This window comes from Telopea speciosissima, chromosome 5 (assembly GCF_018873765.1).
Source record: "Telopea speciosissima isolate NSW1024214 ecotype Mountain lineage chromosome 5, Tspe_v1, whole genome shotgun sequence".
In the NCBI taxonomy this organism is placed as follows: Eukaryota; Viridiplantae; Streptophyta; class Magnoliopsida; order Proteales; family Proteaceae; genus Telopea; species Telopea speciosissima.
In genome coordinates, this window is record NC_057920.1 from 24,365,030 (window position 1) to 24,385,042 (window position 20,013).

At 38.7% G+C, this 20,013-nt stretch overlaps 1 protein-coding gene across 2 annotated transcripts in view; it reads right to left on the reverse strand.

The window, feature by feature from the left end:
* The window catches only part of LOC122662610 (probable protein phosphatase 2C 12), a 64,179-nt gene that overhangs the window by 12,130 nt on the left and 32,036 nt on the right, over window positions 1–20,013 (reverse strand). For both annotated transcript variants that reach the window (XM_043858288.1, XM_043858290.1), the window contains 3 exons: window positions 18,833–18,986; window positions 18,689–18,752; window positions 5,556–5,663 (listed from right to left, as the gene is read on the reverse strand). In XM_043858288.1, the coding sequence (XP_043714223.1) occupies window positions 5,556–5,663; window positions 18,689–18,752; window positions 18,833–18,986 (326 nt within the window). The remainder of the gene's footprint in view (window positions 1–5,555; window positions 5,664–18,688; window positions 18,753–18,832; window positions 18,987–20,013) is intronic.

Genomic DNA, 20,013 nt, shown 5'->3' on the forward strand with positions numbered 1-20,013 from the left:
CTTGGCTCTTGGAGAGAGAAGCTCTGGGAAAGGACCAAATCGGTTGGGTGCTACACTACTACCATCTTCTCCATCTCATATCTTGGTAGGCCATCAAACCCATTCTGATCTGCCCATTTTCTCTCTTTCTTCTTGGTTTCAGCTGAGTTTATAACTCATCTCAGCCTAAGCTTAGGAGTTTAAGCAAATGGTTGTAAAGACCTTAAACCCAACATGCATTTGGGTTGATTTGACCAAGGTTCGAGAACTCGCGAGATCTCACCGAGATCTCGCCGAGTTTCTCGGTTTTGGGCAAAACCGAGTCGAGTTCCTAGTCGGTACTCAAAAGTGCACTTTTTCGACCGATGCCGAGATCTCGGTGATATCTCGAAGGTGAAAATCAAGTTTTTTTTAGTACAAAAAACCAATATCTCACCGAGATCGCCGAGATCTCGGTTGGGCCCAAAGATGCTATTTACTTGTATTTAGCCCAATTTTCACCCAAAAACCCATTTCCAACATAAGAGAGAGCAGGAACAGAAGTTCTTAGGCTCTAAACCAAGGGGAAAAACACCTCTCCTTCAAATTTCTTCTTCTTTCTTTCGATTGTTGGATGGAATGCACTGTTTGGAGTTAGATTGAAGTGCCAAAGTGAAGATTCAAGTGCCAATTTGGAGCATCATCACCTATTTGCAAGATTTCAAAGGTGTTTTCTATTTCTTCCCCAAATCTATTTTTTCCAAAAAAAAATTTTGTAATCCTTGTTAGATTCATGTGGTTTTAATATATGTTGAACATCTTTGCCCGATCTATCACTTCATGGAGTCGGATTTTTTTTCAGTTAATAAATTATTTATTATAATTTCTGGAAAAATAAATGATTTATTTGAAAAAAGAAAATGAAAAAAATAGGATGAATAGTGATTGTTTGAAAATGATTTTGATATATGTTAAACTACTTGGGATGCTCTACAGCCCCATGGATTAATTTTTTATTTTCACCCATTAAAAAAATTATTTTATTTTTCAGATTTAATAAATATATTATAAAAATTAAAAATATATATATAATATTAAGGAAAAATACTTATTGCTTATGGAAAATTATGTACAACATATGTACATAATATTCAACTTCAAATGGTGTCAAATTCATCATTACATTATATTTTTCTTATACTTTAAGGTATAAATAGTTTTAAAAAAAATTCAAAATATTATTTTTAATTAACAAATAAATACTAGGGTTAGGGGATAAATAAGAGATAGTTATTTCATAGTTCTAGTAGCTTGACATTACGTTTAAGAGTTATGAATAGCATACTTTAAGTCTTGAATACCTTACTTTAAGTGATCCATGGTTATTAATACATGCATTTTTATGTAACAGTGTCAAACATAAGACATTTTGTATACAATGTCTGATATAGCATGGCAACATGGAGTTCCCATGTCCGCAGACAAAAAGAAGTCCAAATGCAATTATTGTGGGAAGTTGCTATCTGGAGGAGCCACCAGGTTAAAGCAACACTTGTCTGGTACAGGCAAGGATGTTTCATCATGCCCAAATGTTCCTATCCAAGTGAAAGTGGCAATGACACAACATTTGAAAGGAGGAAGATTAAAAAAAATCTGAGAGGGAAAGAATGCAACAAGAGTTTAATGAGGCAATACTAGAGAGGGCTGGTGCAGAGGTTTGTGGCGAAGATGATACTGACATTGGGCCTCCACCTGGTGAGTTTCAATCAAAGGCTGAATGGAGAATTTACCAGCAGACTTTGGCTGAGAGTAGACAAAGTTTTCATTTTGATAATATAAGAGCTTATGAGCAAGCAAGAGGAGCTGGTGGATCTGGCTCAGCTGCACCAGTGCAAGAAGATGAGAGGAGGAGAAGCACTGGGACAAGAAATATACCACGACCCCAAACCCGACCACGAGTACAAGGTCCAGAACCCATTTTTGAGCAGGATCCCACCACTTTTAGGCAACAAGATGCCTACCAGCCAACCATCCCACAAGTATTTGGTGGTAAACAAGAGAAAGCACGAAAAGCCTTCAGCAAATTCATGCTTTACCATGGCATTCCAGCCAATGTAGCACAAGGAACATACTATAATGCATTCCTTGATGCTGCAGGGAGGGCTGGTGCAGGATGGAAGGGACCTTCACCATTTGAATTATACAATGTGTATTTGCCTCAGGAGGTAGAGGAGCTAAAAGAATACATTGATGGTTTGAAGCCAATGTGGGAGACATATGGGGTTACTCTTATGGCTGATGGTTGGACTGGACCTACTAGGCTGTCCATCATAAATTTCATGGTGAGTTGCAATGGAAAGACTATATTCTTGAAGTCTATCGATGCATCAAAGCATATAAAGGATGCATCATACTTGTATAAGGAGTTGAAGCAAGTGGTGGAGGAGGTAGGACCAAGGAACGTTATCCAAATTGTGACGGATAACGGTTCCAACTATAAAAAGGCTAGAGAGAAGTTGATGAATAAGAAGAGTAAGAGGATCCGGCTCTTTTGGACCCCATGTGCAGCCCATTCTATTGATTTAATGCTGAAGGACATGGGGAAAAAAGACTTTGGTGGCGGGTGTGGTAAATAGGGCAAGACAAGTGACAACTTTTGTGTACAACCATTCTTATGCTTTAGCCTTGATGAGGGAGAAATGCAATGGAGATTTAGTGAGGCCTGGTGTCACTCGATTTGCCACCAATTACATTGCATTGAAGAGCTTTCAGAGTAAGGCGATAGGTCTAAGGTGTATGTTTGCAAGTCATGAATGGTTTGGTTGGCAAGGTTCTAAGTCGAAGAAGCAAAGGTAGCAAATGCACCATTGCAAATGATGGATTTTGGAAGGACTTGGGAAAGTGGTTGGCATATTAGAGCCGGTGGTGATCGAGGATGGTTGATACAGAGAAGAAGCCTACTTTAGGCCACATTTATGCTGCCATCCAAAAAATGAAGGAAATGGTTAGAGCTGCTATACCTCGAAGTGCAAAGTCCTACACTAACATCATTGATGAGCGGTGGGAGAAGCACTTGAGTCATCCATTGCATAAGGCTGGTGAGTTCAACATACTTTATACTTTAAATGTTATAACTTTTTTACATTTACATATTCAAAACCCTAAAGGCATTAAAGCGATTAAGTCACTAACAAATCATATTTGTGGTGTTTACTTTACCAAAGATACTATTTGAATCCAAAGTATCACTACTCCCATGATCTTGGGCTAGACATAGAATTGTTAGAGGCGGTTCAAGCCGTTACTCGGAAGTTGGAGCCCCATCCAAAGACACAAGCCGCTCGCAACGATGAGGTGAGAGTATGGGACTTTGGCACTTTGGTTTTATGAATGTAATTACTAAATAGGAAATACTAATGCCTCATATTGAAAATAGATCAAATACTTCAGAGAGGCCTCAGAGTTTGGTCGACTAGTCTGCATGGAGGGTAGACAAAAGTCGGACCCTGGTAGGTGGCATGATATTACATTAATGAATTATAATTTATCTCTTTAGAATGTACATATTCTTACTATTCTATATTTGTAATGCAGCCGATGGTGGGTGCTTTATGGTACAAGTTCACCCAACCCGAGGAAGGTAGCAGTGAGAGTGCTCTCACAAACTTGTTCATCCTCCGGATGTGAGCGCAATCGAGTACATTCTCATTGATACATTCAAAGAGGCGGAATAGGTTGGGTAGCGAACGATCGGAGCAGCTTGTGTATGTGCACTACAATATGAGATTAAGGATGAGGCACATACGTGAAGGAATTGAGGCCAATGATAAAGAACCCATTGAATCGTCCAACATTGTTCAAGAGGACTCGATGACGATGAGGATCCCCTATTCCAGTGGGTGAGGGATCGTGGTACACCCGATATGGATCAATCGGGGTAGGCCCGACCCCACCATTGCGTCTGTAACTGGCACTGATGTTGATGAATATATGTCGACGCAAGAGGGGCGTGCACATGCAGAGTCACCGAAACCTTTTGAGCCTGCTGTAGGAAGTCCTGCTGATGATGATGATGGTGGTGGTGATGACACTGGTGATGCTAGTGATGGTGATGGTGATGGTGGTGAAGCTCGCTGCTGCTAGTGGCATGCGGAGTGGCGGTTATTATGATGATCGTCATGAGGGGATGCGCGAGCAAAGCAAGCAAGAAGTTGGAACGCAGGAGGACCCTGTGCGTTTCACCGGTGAGTCTCAGTTTACGCATGCCACTCAAGATCAAGACCATGGTGGCTACCTTAAAACATACAACAGAAAGAAGGGTCGCAAACACTCACATCAGTCATATGCTCAGGAGGAGGACAACAGCAGTATGAACACCATGCTTACAAGTTTCGGAAGCATGAGTATAGATACTACTAGCGAGCATCGCATGGCAATCATCTCAAGATCATCATGGCTATGACTATGGCAGCAGAGCACCGGTTCGATTATAGTGCCTATGGTCGAGAAGGGACAAGATGAGTATGACAACAAAGCTCTAGGTCGTGTTGGGTATACATTCCTAGTCCCAAACCACCATACATGCCTCAAACTCAATATGACAAGAGCAATGGATCTTACACCTCATACCAATGCCTCCCATGTACCCTAAGATAGGGAGATTGGTATATGTTGATCAGAAGACTTATATGGAAGCTGTGTCACACTATTTGCAACACTATAGCAATTCCATGACATGGGAATTAAATGTGGATCGATATAGGGATGAATTTCTTGTTCAATCTCATTTTATGTAACAAATTAAGTGAACATTGATGTAATGTACATTTTATTTGAATGTTTTGATTGATGTATGCTAATTAGAATGTTTTGATTGCTAATTTGCTATGTTTTACTAAATTATATATAGATTATGTTGTTTTAGTACGACTCGTCGCCTACCAACCTATGGTCCAAAGTGAAACTCATATTTGGACTTGTTTTTTGGCAAATCTGGGCATGCCATTGTGTTTAAATGGCCTGAAATAGGCTGGATACCAAGTTTCAGACCCAAAATATGTGTACAACCCACCGAGTTGGGGGTCCGAGTCCAAAAAAAAAAAAAATGCATCAACTCGTCGAGATCTCGGCTCGACTCGGTTTCTGGCCTAGCCGAGATGCCACCGAGACCCGAGTTCTCGAACCTTGGATTTGACCCAAATACTATGTTCTACACTCCCTTCAAGCCTTTTTGTGATTTTGGAACCGTGCATGTCAAGATCCATGAAGTTGGGTCTCAAAACCAGGCTCTACAACACCTACCGGACTCAGAGTCTATGACCCCTGCAGTCAAGATGACAAAATTCTAAGTTTTAACAGCCATCAGACTCAACGATTATGTCATCAATCTAGACAAGGAACAAGAAATTTATAATGGTATTATGAAATATTCATAACAACCAAGATTAGATCCATAATTCAGAATTAATGGCGCATAACAAGGATGATTTGTCCTGCAAACTTATTGAGGTTATAGAGATTGAAAGGATGAAACTATAAAAGCAAATGAACATAAACAAAGTATGATCAATTTATGTACACAATAAAAATAGTAGCACCTTTACTTGCTTCACATAGGGAATAGGACTAATGAATTCGCCAACGTCCATGTCACCAATAGATCTTGAAAGACACAAGCCACCTGGCCAACATCTCAAAGGGCCAATCTGAAAAATTAAACTTTTCAAATAAATTAAACAGCCTCATTTGAACAATAAAAATCATGTCCTAATAAGTTCCAGAAAAAGCACATCCATAAAATATAGAGGAATTCATAGAAGTAAGATTTCAAAATAAATGCTCATATAGAAAATTTACTACAGCGAAACATTGGGCAGCAACTAGAGGACATGTAACATTCCAGCTCCTTGTTTTATTCATTTGACATTACAAATTGTATCAAGATTATTTAATTCATAGCTTTAATTCACTTTCAAAACTTCCATCAAATCAACATGCTTCACTGTGATGCTAATTATTGTAATAATAACTCTACCATCAAAACAATATTTGAATCAATAAGTCCATTTTCTTGTCTTTTATAAAGCTGCAATATTTTTATATCTTAATCACTTCAATGTATTTTGTTCGAGAGTGAATCAGTACTTTGGATGACACAATTTATAATACAAGAAATATCAGAATATAACATTTTACAGCACATCATACAGACCAGGATAAATGTAGTCTCTAATTGCTGCATCCATCACTAAATCATCCACATTGAATCATTGGACCTAGATCTTCACTGGAATGAAATACTACCTAGTAACATAAAGACCTTGCCACGGTGCCACCTTAATGAGGGGTAGATTCCCCAGTCCTATAACTGAAAGATCCAGTCAATGATCACTTGTGAATCCCAATCTCTAATCTGTCCACCCAATAGTGGCGGTATTTCATGACCATGTTTAAATTGAGTCATAGTCAGATTTGCCAACCAAGTGGGCCAGAATAAAATTGAATGACATTTTCCTCCAGATACAGAAATATCCCTCCAATAACAGTGGGTTCCTAGGTTACCAGTACATTCTCTTCATCTTGATAGAACCCGTACTTGGTAGAACACCATGGTGCCTTACCCAAGGGAACATAAGGAGCTGAACTAACTGCTTACTCCACTGCCTAATGATGAATTGAAAACATATCCCTCCAAAAGCACTTACTCTCATGCACGTGTCATTATTCCAACCATATTGATGTCACATGCTTCTGCAGGAAACCTGGATTCACATGTTTATCAGTTATCAAATTGGAAGGCCAAATTGTTAAGCCTATCTCTCAAACTGGCCACAAAATTATAGTACACCATGTTTAGATGGCTTCTATTTATCTGACAAGATCCCTTGAAAAAAAACTAAAACAACTGAATAGCAACCAAAAATCAAAGAGAAGTGTATTTATGGTCATCCAGATGGATTACCAAAATGTCAGGATCTTCATATTGCAGACAACCTTAACAATCGAAGTATGATCCTTCATTAGGATAGGCTCCATAACTGTCCCTTTCGAGTTTTATTTTTAAGGCTAAACAGTTAGAAACTTAGAATCCTAGCAATATAAATCCTGGTTTGCAGTGATACAGACTCAACTGACTTTACCAGGAAGCAAACAACAATACAGATTAAATAATCCAGAATTAATTTCAGGCCTTTGCTGGAGCAAATTCATCAAGACTTGAGTAGACCATTCTTTTGTCAGTGTTCAAGGGCTGTAAGCCTGTAACCCTAGAAGAAACCTACAATTACAGGTCCTGGAAGAGTTGGACTCGAGATGGTCCAAATCTTCACCATTTTGGGCATGAAGTGGACACTATCAGACTTGAAACTGCGTCTTTATGCTAGCAGCCTAATCTTTTACAGTCACAGCAAGCAATGGCCCTTGTTTCAAATTTTGGTGGTTCTTAGGAAATTGTTTAGACTTCAGTTAAAAATGATGGTGTTTTAGTACATGTGGTGACACTTAACTATACTTAACTACATTTGGTGATGTTTAGCATTTTTGGTGTATGTGTAAGGAATGGAGTTAAGTGTACCGGTTGGAGAGTCATAAGTGGATGTAATTTATATTCTGTTAAGGCTCTTGTAAGTCATTATCTATATAATAAAGTGCTGCCCTGCCCACGGTTCTCTATTCAAGCAGTATTTCTACCCTAATCACTTTTCTCTCTTCCTTTTTCTTTCCTCTTCCCTCGTCCATTCTCACACTTTTGATTACTGTTCTAACCTGTTTTGATTCTGTTACATGGTATCAGAGCAGGTTTGATCAGTATTTGCATATTCATATTCATCTTCTCAGTTTTGAGAGACCATCTCAGATTTTCTTTTCTTTTGGCCTTGCAGCAACCAATGCTGAATTATTGCCCTTAAACCCTAGTTGAAGGAACATGAATAACTAAGGTTTATGTGCTGTTACTTTCTGCTGATAATATATACATTTACTGCCGGTGAAGATTTACTGCTGTTCTGCTGAGATTTCTGATGCCCTTCTTTGCGCAAGAGTTTCTCTCCCTATAAATGGGTTTTGTCTTCCCATTGGTTGATGATTTACCATGCTGCTGACGTACTATTCTGTTGGAGATAACATATATGACTGAAGCTATCATATTCAAGTAAGATCTATCATTTTTTTTTTTGGCCATCAGATCAGTTTTCTGCAATTTCTTGACAAACCCTAATCTGAAAAGGGGTTTTGCAAGAAGTCATTGTTCTGTCAGCAGATTTCTATGAAATATAACTTTCTCTATGTACCTAGGAATTTCAACATTTTTTTAGGGCAATATAATTTTTAGGGAAATCAGAGCCCTTCTGCCCCCCCCCTGCTATTTTAGGGGTTTATGTTCTCTGTGCAGAGAAGAAAATCCTTCTTGCGGTTGGATTTTTCCCTTTGGCTCCATTTGTTTCAGCGTAAAATTATCGGTTAAAGAAATTTTACGGTAAAATGGAATTTTCTGCTGTTTGTTTTAAAAGTTGAAAAATACACATTGACGTAAAATTTTACAAGAGCCTGCCATTTTCTGGAAAAAGGCAATGAAAATTTTCACCCTAAATTTGTCGGTAAAATGTTCCCCGTCTTCTCTCTCGAAAAGCTCGGGTTCGCCGACTTCACGTTCAATCTCTCAAAGCTCGACAAAATATTGGGTGTCTGCTACAGCCGACAGGCTCAGACACTGAAAATTCTAATAATGGTGAGACAACCTTAATTGTTTGGGTGTCTTCTCCCTCTCCTTGTAGTTCTCCTGTATTCGGCACTTGAAGGACGGATCAAGGTACGCTCTCAAGTCTCAATCTCTCCTCTTTTCTTCTCCCTGTACCTTCTCTATTGCTAATAACCAGTTTTGATTGAGCAATTTCTCCAAATCTAGGGTCTTCTTCGACGAAGACGTCGAGTAGAGAAAGCTTGGTACGAGAGATTGGCGAGCGTTTTCAGAGAGAGAAAGAGAGAGACTCATAGGATTAGGGCTCTGTCTCTACAATCGGTCTTCTGAAGCTCCTCTCCAGGTGAGATAATAACTTCATACAGCTTCATTGTTTGATGGATTCCCACTTTCATTCTTCGTCTTGTTTTCTGATCCATAAATGCGCTGAGTCATTTCTCGTGTCCATAATCCTTTAATGGACACCTGAATTTCGGTCTTCCATAATCGATTATCCTTTATGATTTTTGTACAAATAACGATTATATCCTTTTAGCAGAAATCTAAAACTACAGATCTGAAACCCTGCATTAAGTTCTATTCTCTATGTATTAAACTGTTTAGAAATCAAATATCCTAGACAATTCTGTTCTGTTTTCTTTTATTGCTTCATCAGTTCATCTTTGTTTCTGTTAGTATTCTTTAATGCCCTGTTCTATAATAGAACCAATACATCAGATTCTGTTACTAGACTGGTACATCAGATCTATATTCTCTGCTAATAAGCTTCATAGTCACTATTCGTTTTGCTGGAATCTAGTTCTTTTTGTTCTTCATATTGTGTCAAGCCTTTGCACAACTATCATACTTATCTATTGGACCTGTCCTGCAGTTGGGATTCAGATACTTCTAACTGATTTGTGAAACCAGACTACCTTATCTATTCATTAGGATAAATAAATGATTCAGAGATGATTGCTTTCTTTTATTTTTGGGTAAATTACACGTCACCTCCTGGTTTTCAAACGAAACTCAAATCACCCCCTGGTTTTTGAAAATACTCAAATCACCCCCGGTATTAGACCCCAATATGACAAATTAGTCCCTACCGTTAGTTTTATGCTGTTAAGTGATGATGTCAGCCAGTTAAATAAATTTAAATCCCTAAACTACCCTTGACTAGTGTAGAGTTATTTTTTTACCCTTGCATCTAAAAACCCCATTTTTTTTAATATATAAGGATGAGGGGAATCAGAGGGGAATATTCCCTCTTCTTCCCCAAATCAACAATAGACAAAACGGTAAAACCCTTAGGGTAGATCTTGAGGCCTCTTAAATTCTTTTTATACACAGAACAGAAGTCTGAAATGTACACCAAATTGAAGTTGAAAGATGAAGATCCTACAGCCTATTCTTTCTCTTCACCTTGCTTCTCCTCTCATTAGGTCAGGGTAAGCCCATATTTCTTGAACAGTATAGAATTCATCAATTTCCAGATCAAAGAATCTGAGAAATCCATCAAAATCCAATCAATTCAATCGAATCTCAGAGATTTCTCACATGGCGGAAATTCTTTACTGTTCAATCGAATCTGAGAAATCCATCAAAACCTGAAGAATTTCCATCTGCCTGGGCTGGAATTTTTTTTAAAAAAACCGAGTGGAGTGCGAGGGTTTTTTTAGAAACCATCTGCCTGGGCTGGATTTCTGGAATTCATCAAAACCATCTGCCTGGGCTGCATTTATGGAATTCTGTAATGTGGAGTGCAAGGGTTTTTTTAGAAAAATTCCAGCCCAGGCGGAAATCCATCAAAACCCAATCAATTCCAGAAATCTGTGTTTTTAATGCAGCCCAGCCCAGGAGGAGAGATGAGTTGCTGGTGGAGGTGTCGTCGGCTGGGAGGGGTGACTTTGCTGCCTTCGGTTTTTTTTTTTTTTTTATGCAGCCCAGCCCAGGCGGAGAGATTAGTTGCGGTGGTGGTGTCGCCGGCTGGGAGACGTGGTTCTGCTGCCCAGAAATCTCAAACAGGGAAAGGAATGAGTTAAGGGTAATTATGTCATTTCACTTTTTGGTTTGATTTAAGTTAACACTGTTACTTTAGAGGGGGACGGATGAGTATTTTCAAAAACCAGAGGGTGATTTGGGTTTTGTTTGAAAACCATGTGGTGACTTGTAATTTATCCTTTATTTTTTGGTAGAAAGATGATTGCTTTGTCCATAACACTAGTTTCTTTAGACCAATAAAATCACAAATTGGTTGAAAACCATATCACAAGATTTTCTTGTCTTCGTATTACTTAATAGACTCTTCTCAAATTGAAAGCAAAGCCCTTCACGATCCACAATTGGGGATAGTTTACTTTCTAAAAATTTACGAAGTCCATTGATTTTGAGAGGATTTTGTCAATAGAAAAGGTAAAATAAAATAGGAGATAGGGAAAACACAATTTTTTAGAGATCCTTTCTTTCACCCTCCTGTCACTCTTAGCTCTGACAACTAACTCTCAATAATAATAATTGAATTTGTTTTCCTATATGGTATAGTAGATTCCTGTCAACTTGGATGGGCAGTAGCTAGACCAAAGAACTAAAACTCGCGAGATCTCAGTTTTTCCCAGGGTCGAGCCGAGATGGCATGCGAAATGAGAAAGTGCAATATCTTGTCAAGATCTCGACCCAAACTCCTTTGTATGAGTGTCAGATCTCAAGATCTCAATGGGAATCTTGATATACAGACACCTATCTATGCAAACCTTGGGATACAAACACTTATTTATGCCTAATATCATTTAAGTAAATGATTTTGTATTTCATTTACTTAAGATATTATTCATAAATAAGCAAATACCCCCCTATTTGAATCCAATAAAAATAGTTAAAAAATCAAATTCTTAAAGGAAAAAAAGTCAACCCCCCAGTTCAAGAACAAAAACTGTATTTTCAGCGGTAGATGCAATTTTCAACTTTCTAATGCTGGGGTTTTCTCAAATCTAAAAATTCCATAAATCTTAATATGGTAAAACATTGCTAAAAACCAAAAGTGCGGTAAAATATTCATTTGTTTTGATGTCCAAAAAAATATTTTCATTCAGAGCGATTTTGACAGCATTCACGCACACCAAATTAAGTTTGACCGATACATAACTCCTTCAATATAAATCAAATTTAAGCAATCTTGGATTTGTTGGAAAGCTTTGCCTTTGGTTGAGATGGGGATGACAGATACTGTGCCTAGTATTGAGCCTGAGACTCCATTCAAAGAAGTCCAAGAGACCTTCCTGCCTTGAAGGAGATCACAGAGTATGAGGACACCCCCACACGAGTACCAGTACCAGATGATGACCCCACTGAGGTTTTTCAGCAGGATCCTCTGATATACAGGACGCAGTATGCCAAATAGAGAACTATAAAGCAAATCTAGGGTGGTTGGAAAGGGAAAGTTGGTGATGTCATTTCAATAGCATCCCAGGCTCCCAGCAAATGCTACTCAGGGATCATACTACCAGGTCATGGACGTCAATGTCACGAGCTTGACTGAAACTCTTGGAGGCCTAAGTATGGAGGAGATTGGTATGCATAGGGGCAATGGCGTGCACCATCATATGGATATGGCACGGCAGCACTAGTTCTAACTATACTAGGTATGGTCTGTTTGGGCAGTTTAGCTTTTCATCATCATTACCCTGTCTCTGAGTATGAGGGTAAGTTGCATATTGGGTCAATTTTTGTGGACAACATCTTCGGGTTCCTGACCCTCAGCCATACATGTCGGTGCCAATTCCGGTTCCACACGCATCATCTAGTAGCAGTAGCTCTCGATCAAGTTCATTACGATTCGGAGATATATACCCTAGGTTAGGGTACCTCCATTACGGTGAAGACTCCATTTATAGGGTTATTGCGGACAACTTCGAGCGTTTCTTCCACCATACTTTAACATGGCCAAATTTTGTGATTCAGTCCGAGGAAAACTTTATTCGGCATCAGCAACACTCTAGTGGTTTTGATCCGGCCCAGCACTCGTTTCAATACTAAGAGTTTGGGACCTCTAGGATGAGCATAGGCGTGACTCATTGTTTGCATTGTACTAGTGTTGATTCAGATTTTTTTTTTGGATGAATAAAAAATTCATTAACCGAAGGAAAGAAAAGGGGGGAGGGGAGGGAAATACAAGCACGAGTCAAAGCCAAAGCCTCGCCTAATCAAGACAACGACAAACAAAAAAAGGGAAAGAACCCCAACAAAGCAAGCGCACTAAAGAAAGGGGAGAAACCAAAACAAAAAGATCCAAAGCCAACCAATGCGAAGAACTATCCAGGGTCCATTGGCTCACAACAAAGAGCATGATCCCTGATAACCGAGCTTAGAGGCATAATCCTCTCCGGGCAGGCCAAGGAATAGGCAATGTATGGACGATTCTTAGGAAAGGAGGGGAGCTAGGGTTACAGCGCCGAAAAACTTGAAGGGATATTTGGCTCTATGACAAACCATATATGACCCATGATTTATGAAATGGTTTATAATTTGATGTTAAATCATTCCAAATACATATTTACGTTGTTTTCCGTGACTTATATGTGTTCTAGTTATAACAATGTGTGGAATAGTCCATATTAGAAAAGGTATATAACGTACACTACCAACATAGGGTCTAAAGTTAAACTACCATTTTGGGTGTGATTTTTTAAAATCTAAGGGTTCCACTATGTTTAGAGGGCCTAAAATAGGGTGCCCTACAAGTTTCAGGACCTAATTTGGCCCCCGAAACCAAACATTGAAATTTGTAGAAAAAAATGCATAAGTTTTGAACGAAATTGCAGCTTTGGTCGAAACCGAAACCTCAAACTATGGAAACTACTATATGGGAGGAGCTTAAGGAAGAGCACAAGAAAAGTATCTCCATCAAACTTTCCAAAGAAGGTTGCATGACAAGTTAAACACTTTTTGTCAAGGCTCTCTTTCGATTAAGAGACAATCAACAATGCAGCTATTGATAAAGAAGCCTATGGTGTTGATATGGAAGATGTTGATAATGAGGAAGGTATGGAGACTCATGGCATTCATGTCTTATGCTTGGGCCCAACAATTAAGGTAACTGTGAATGACAAAGATGAAGAACCCAAGGAGCTCAGCACTATAGTGGAGTTTGAAATGGTGGAGAGAGAGGATACAACTGAAGGAGACTCTATGGCCACGAAAATCAAGTACACATCTGATCTAAATGTCGAGAATGTAGAATTTGTCATTCCCTCCAAGTATTTCAAATAGGGGACTCCTCGCCTTGAGGACTGTATCCCCAACTTCAGAGAATGTAGAATGTGTCATTCAAGGATTTAAGTCTCGGACCGTATCGTATCGTCTCGGCCGATACGTCTCGGTATCGGTCGTGGTCGATACGATACAAGCCGAGACGTATCTTTTTTTTAAAAAATGCAAATGTCTCGACTGTATCGAGACGTATCGACCGAGACGTACCGATACGATCGATACGTATCGATACAGCCGAGAGTTTTTTAAAAAGATTATTTTATTATATTTAAAAAATGATATGTATCGAGACGTATCGAGTCGTCTCGATATGTATCAATATGTATCGACCGATACATACCGATACATATCGAGACGACTCGATACGTCTCGATACGTATCGTTAACTTAAAAAACACATGGCCATTTCATTCTTTTCACCTAAAACTCGATTTCTAGCAGTCCTGGCAGAAAAAAGTTCTTCCCAGCTTTGAGAAACCCTTCCAAAAACACATTGAAACTTGCTTTTTGGGTAAGATTTCTTGAGGGCTTTCAATTCTTTGCCAAAAACGAACTTAGAGGAGCTGAAATCACATCATTTGGTGGATCTAACAGCCCACATTCGAATTCAAAAGCTGTTCTTGAAGGGTTAGGTAAGTTTTTTGAAAAAAACTTGAATCTTTTGCTTTAATCTTTGATTATTGGTATGTTTTTTGGTATGAATCAAAGAGAATATATTAAACAAACATAGAAATTGCATTCTTTGTATGCATTTACAAAGATTATGTTTCAAATCCATGTTTCTTTGACCATTTTTACCCAAAACCGAAAATTCCTTCTTTAAAATGAACTTATTTTTTTTTTTCTTCTTAACTCTAAAACAAATGGTAATGTTTATAAGATATGGAGTACATTATGTATAGATGTATGACATCCCAAGAAGATTATACATTTACCCTAAAATTTTTTTTTTTTTTTTTTTTTTTTTGGGTATTTTCTGAATTTATAAAATACTTAAAAAAATGTAAGGAATTTCATCTTTTAATCTTTTATAACAATTTCAAAGTGCCGCACTTGTCTGGTTATTGATTATTCACAATTCTTAGTATATATGCATGATATATGACACAAATTGCTTGTTTATATTGTTTTTTGTGTCCAAAAGTGTATTTTCATGTGTATTTTGATCATTTTCATGCATTTCTGCACCGATCGATACGTATCTCCGATACGATACGATACGATACGTCTCTTAAAATCGCCTGACCGATACGATACCCGATACTGATACTTAAATCCTTGGTGTCATTCCCTCCAATGTCAAAAACTCGAAGTCAAGTTTCTTTTAAGCCAGGGAGAGCTGATGTAGTTCAAAGAAAGAAGAAACTGAAACACAAAAGTAACAATAAAGAACAAACCTTAAAGAAGAAGGAAGAAGGTTTTGTAGATATCTCACCTACTGCAGAGAAGGCATCCCACCAACTCCAACCTTGGCATCTTACCACGTTTTCCTACTGCATCCCACAGTAAAAATTTTGTATCCCATAAAACCATGCTCCATCTCTCACAGACCTCACAAGCTCAAGGCTAAATTATTTTTCAAATCAATGCTTTATAATTTCATGGAAACAAGCAAAGTAGAAAACCCCTATAGTAGGGAAAATCCCTTACAACTTAAGTCTCTCTTCAAAATAGACGCTATTCTAAAACATAAGAAAATAGAAATAACTACTTAATCCCGTATAGGAATTAAATCCCTAATTTTTGGACTTATAGAATTGGCCCATTAATTTTTATTTTTTTTTTTTGGTGAATAAAAATTGAATTACCAAAGCCCGAGGGGGCAAGGGAAAAAAGGAGGGGAGGGGGAATATACAATAAGAATGGGAAAAGGGACAGGGGAGCAAAACAAACCCCAAGCCTAGTTAGGGGGGGAATGGGGCTGTAAAATAGAAACATCTAAGCCCCAGGAAGTAACAATATGCCTATTCCTTGGGAAGTCGATAATGGACCTATGGGGGAGAAAACTGAGCTTTGAGGAGACATCAAAGAAGATGGCTTTTCAAATCATGTCGAAAGACTGGGAGTTGGAGTCCATCTCCTAAGGTTCCTCTCCATCCAAATGTGATAAAGGGCGGCACCAAACACTAGCTTACTAACAGTGTCGAAGATAGAGCATCCAGGGAAAGGCATGACCAGCCAGAGCCACTCTCTAGCAAAGGGAAGGGGTCTCCTGCAACGAGGCCAAATAAACGGAAGGGCATTTTGCCAAATGGTAGAGGAAAAAGGGCAACAAAAGAAGAGGTGTCAATGTCTTCGGTGGAGGAGGAAGGTTTGGGTGGGGAGGCAGAGACTGAGGCTCTCCAGACAATGAAACTACGGCGAGGGATGTGACCTTTGAGCCAAACGAGTTTGTGCCAAAGGACTGTAGGGGCATGGGGTTTAACAAAGTTCCAGGTTGATTTGAAACTAAAAAGGCCGTTAGAAGAGGGAAGCCAAATAACCTTATCCGCGTGGGTTGGGGGGAGAGGGCGGAGGGGGCGGAGGGCGGGGGGGGGGGAGAGAAGGCCAGATTTGGGAGAGGATGGGGATAGGGGGGAGGGGGAGGACCAAGAACCTTGAGAGATAATGGAGGAAAGGGGGGCAAGTTTTGGAATGCCAGAGGAATAAACTTACCTGGCTCCAAAGAAATGATAGAGGATCCCAAGGGGGTGCCAGGGGTCAAGCCAAAGGGAGATGGAAGAGCCATCAACAATAGAAGAGGAAGTGGCTCCAAGCGAAAGGGGGGCGGAGGAGGAGAATCTTGCGCCAGACCAAAGGAGTCCGAGGGGAAGGGGACAGTCCAAATGGAGTCATTTTTAAGGAGGTGGGAGTAGACCCAATGAACCCAAATGGAGTCATGCTTAGAGGAGATTTTCCAAATAAGCTTCAGAATACCCACAGTGTTGGAGTCGCGGATACGACGGATGCCCAAGGCTGCTTCAGAGTTGGGGAGGCAGATGGACTTCCAGCTTAAAGGATGGAGGAATTTGAAGGTTTCCTTCCCTTTCCGGAGGAAAGCACAGAAGAGGTTTTCCATGGCTTTGAGGTAGCTTTTGGAAGGCCAAAGATTCCACACCAAAAGATGTAAGAAGATTGGAGGACCGATTTAATGCATTCAAGCCTACCAGCAACTATACTTGGTGCTACAACAACTATACTCGGTGATTTTAGTATCTTTGGTGGTGCGTAAGGAGTGGAGTTAAGTGTACCGGTTGGAGAGTCATACGTGGATGTTATTTGTATTCCATTATGACTCTTGTGAGTCATGTATATAATAAAGTGTTGCCCTACCCATGGTTCTCTATTCAAGCAATACTGGGAGATAGGGTGTCTCCCTTAATCACTCTTGTCTCCCTTAATCACTCTTCTCTCTTCTTCTTCTTTTCTCTTTCCTTTTTCATTCTCATGTTTTAATACTGTTCTAACCTGCTTTTATTCTGCTACAGAAATATTAATACATGAGATGTGCTCAACAGAGACAGAAAGGTTGTCACTTCATCATATTTGAATCACATGCAGGAGTGGGTAGACAAGCATGGATGACATATTCATCCGTCACAACATTGCATTTTGGATTTACCTCTGATTTTGATTTTTTTGCTTTAGCTGACTAATCCCAATGGGCATTATCGATCTACATTGGTCTTTGCATCTTCTTCCATCTGGGAAGAAGAGAAAACACTTACGGTAGAGCATTTCTGTATTTGGCTATATGTGAGTACAGCAAATAAATTTTTTAAGTATCTTTTTTTTTTTTTTTTTTGATGAAAGAGGAAACTTTTATAAACAGCAAAACAGAGAATTACATAGATTTGTACATATAAAGGGAAGGATCACACCACCTAATAGTTACATTAGTGAAATTCGCAGAGACTTCAGCGAACTCAAAAAACCTACTTATAATGTTCCACGGGATAGGGGATAAAGTACTAGACTGAAGTATACCACAAAGTTTTTTGTTGCAACACCAAGTATCTTTTCAAAGTTCATTCAAGATGCGATACTGCATTATCAGTAGAGTAGAATGTCAAATACCACAGTTGACTTGTTTCAAGATATTGATGCAGATCTTGTTATGAGGGACAGATATCTTTTTGCTTCAAATTATTCCTTCTTGCAGATTAACATTTTATCCTGGTGCCTCTGCCAGGGAACACCATCAAACTAAATTTTCATGGGTGCTCCTTTGGGATCCTTGCTGTTGTTATTCATGCATTTGAGGTACAGTGGGGTTGGTCTCCTATGACAGAGATGTGGAATCTTCTTTACTGTTTCCAAGTGCCTCACCAATATGGATTCTGCTAAGGTAGAACACACATCATAGCCATTGGTTCTTAGATTCAATTAGTTTTTGGAAGCTTTCTCATCTGATTAGAGAAGTTTGTAGTCTCACCTTTCCCTTTACCTAGGGCATCACATTCCAGAGGAGGAATCAGTTAGCCAATTCTATTTTGGATGGATTGGTAAAACAGGAAGTGGTTAGACAGCATTTCTGTTGTGGGCCCTTCATACCATTGTGGTCTATTTTCATTTATATTTTGGTTTCTCATATCTCCATGGTTCAAATAGGTGGTTTATTGATTATTCTTGTTCCATCTTTTTTCAATAAAATCCTTGATATTCATGAAAAGAAGTCATAAAAATAATTTGCAACAATAAGATGGAAAGATAGATCAATACAAATTCAGTTAGGCATTAAAGGCTTCAGGGAAAAGCATTAAAAAATTTTAAAGCAATAATAAATGAATTCAGGATGTAAGAACAAACCTGAGTACCACCACCAGTATTAAGCCGACCAACCTCACCCCCACTCGCAATAATACGCTCCCTCCTGTTAAGGTAGAAAAAATAAACCCCATTAGAAGTGCCAAATTTTAAATGAAGAACCAGAGATCTTGATCTAAAACTTACTCCTCTTCATTGCATTCAAGCCTATGATCTGCTGACAAAGAATAGATAACACCTTCAGCAGATTCAACTATACAACGGGAATCGCCAACTGATGCTACAGTAAGGAACCATCCATCAATTATCACAAAAGTGACAGTTGTTCCAGACTTTTGTGCTGCGGAGAAAGGAATTCATCAATTTATATCTATCAGAAACCCGAAAGTAATGGAAAGAAAGGCTAGAAGTCAAGAAACCAAATGCGATAACAAAAGAACAAATTTAGGTAATAGATACAAAAATAAATAATAAAAAAAAAATACATCAAACAGATACAAAAAAAAAAAAGTGTTGCCTCATGGTGTGAGTCCATAATCCTTCCTGTGATACCCAACCTGCTTTTAGCCATGTGGATTTCTGATATGATCAAACCAAGCTGTTCATCTAACAGATGTTACTCTGTTAGATGTATAGGTCCTATACCCAAATACCCAATGAATGACAGCTGTAGAAAAGATAGCATCAATATTCTAAGAAATGACAGTGTCTGAAAGATTGTGTCAACATTTTGAGAAGTCTAGAATAATTGTCATGCAGCCCTCTCCAGGTCTAATGTTAAAAAGAAAATACAACTAGGAGAGGCTGGAAAGAAAAGGGCATGAGGCAACTAATTTGGTCCACATGAAAGAAAATCTGGGATCATGGTCTAAATAGGGAGGATTACTAAATTTTTTGAGCCTGCCTTCCCAGATGGAGCCAGTAAGCCATAGTTGTCAAGGCGCCCTAGCGAATTTTGGGGTCTGGGCGGCGAAGGTCTTGGCCATTATTTATGCCAAATATCAATTAAGTAAATGTTTTACATTTTTTATTTCACTTACTTAAGATATTATTCATAAATAAGCAAATACCTCCCTATTTGAATCCAATAAAAATAGTTAAAAATATAATTCCAAGAGAATAAAAAAATCAACCCCCCAATTCAAGAACAAAACTGGAATTTTGGCGGTAAGTGAAATTTTCAACTTTCTAATGCTGGGTTTTTCTCAAATGTAAAAATTTCATAAATCTTAATATGGTAAAACATTGCCAAAAACCAAAAAAGCGGTAACATATTCATTTGTTTTTATATAAAATATTTTCATTCAGAACAATTTTGACAGCATTCACACACACCACATAAGCTTTGACCGTAACATAACTCCTTC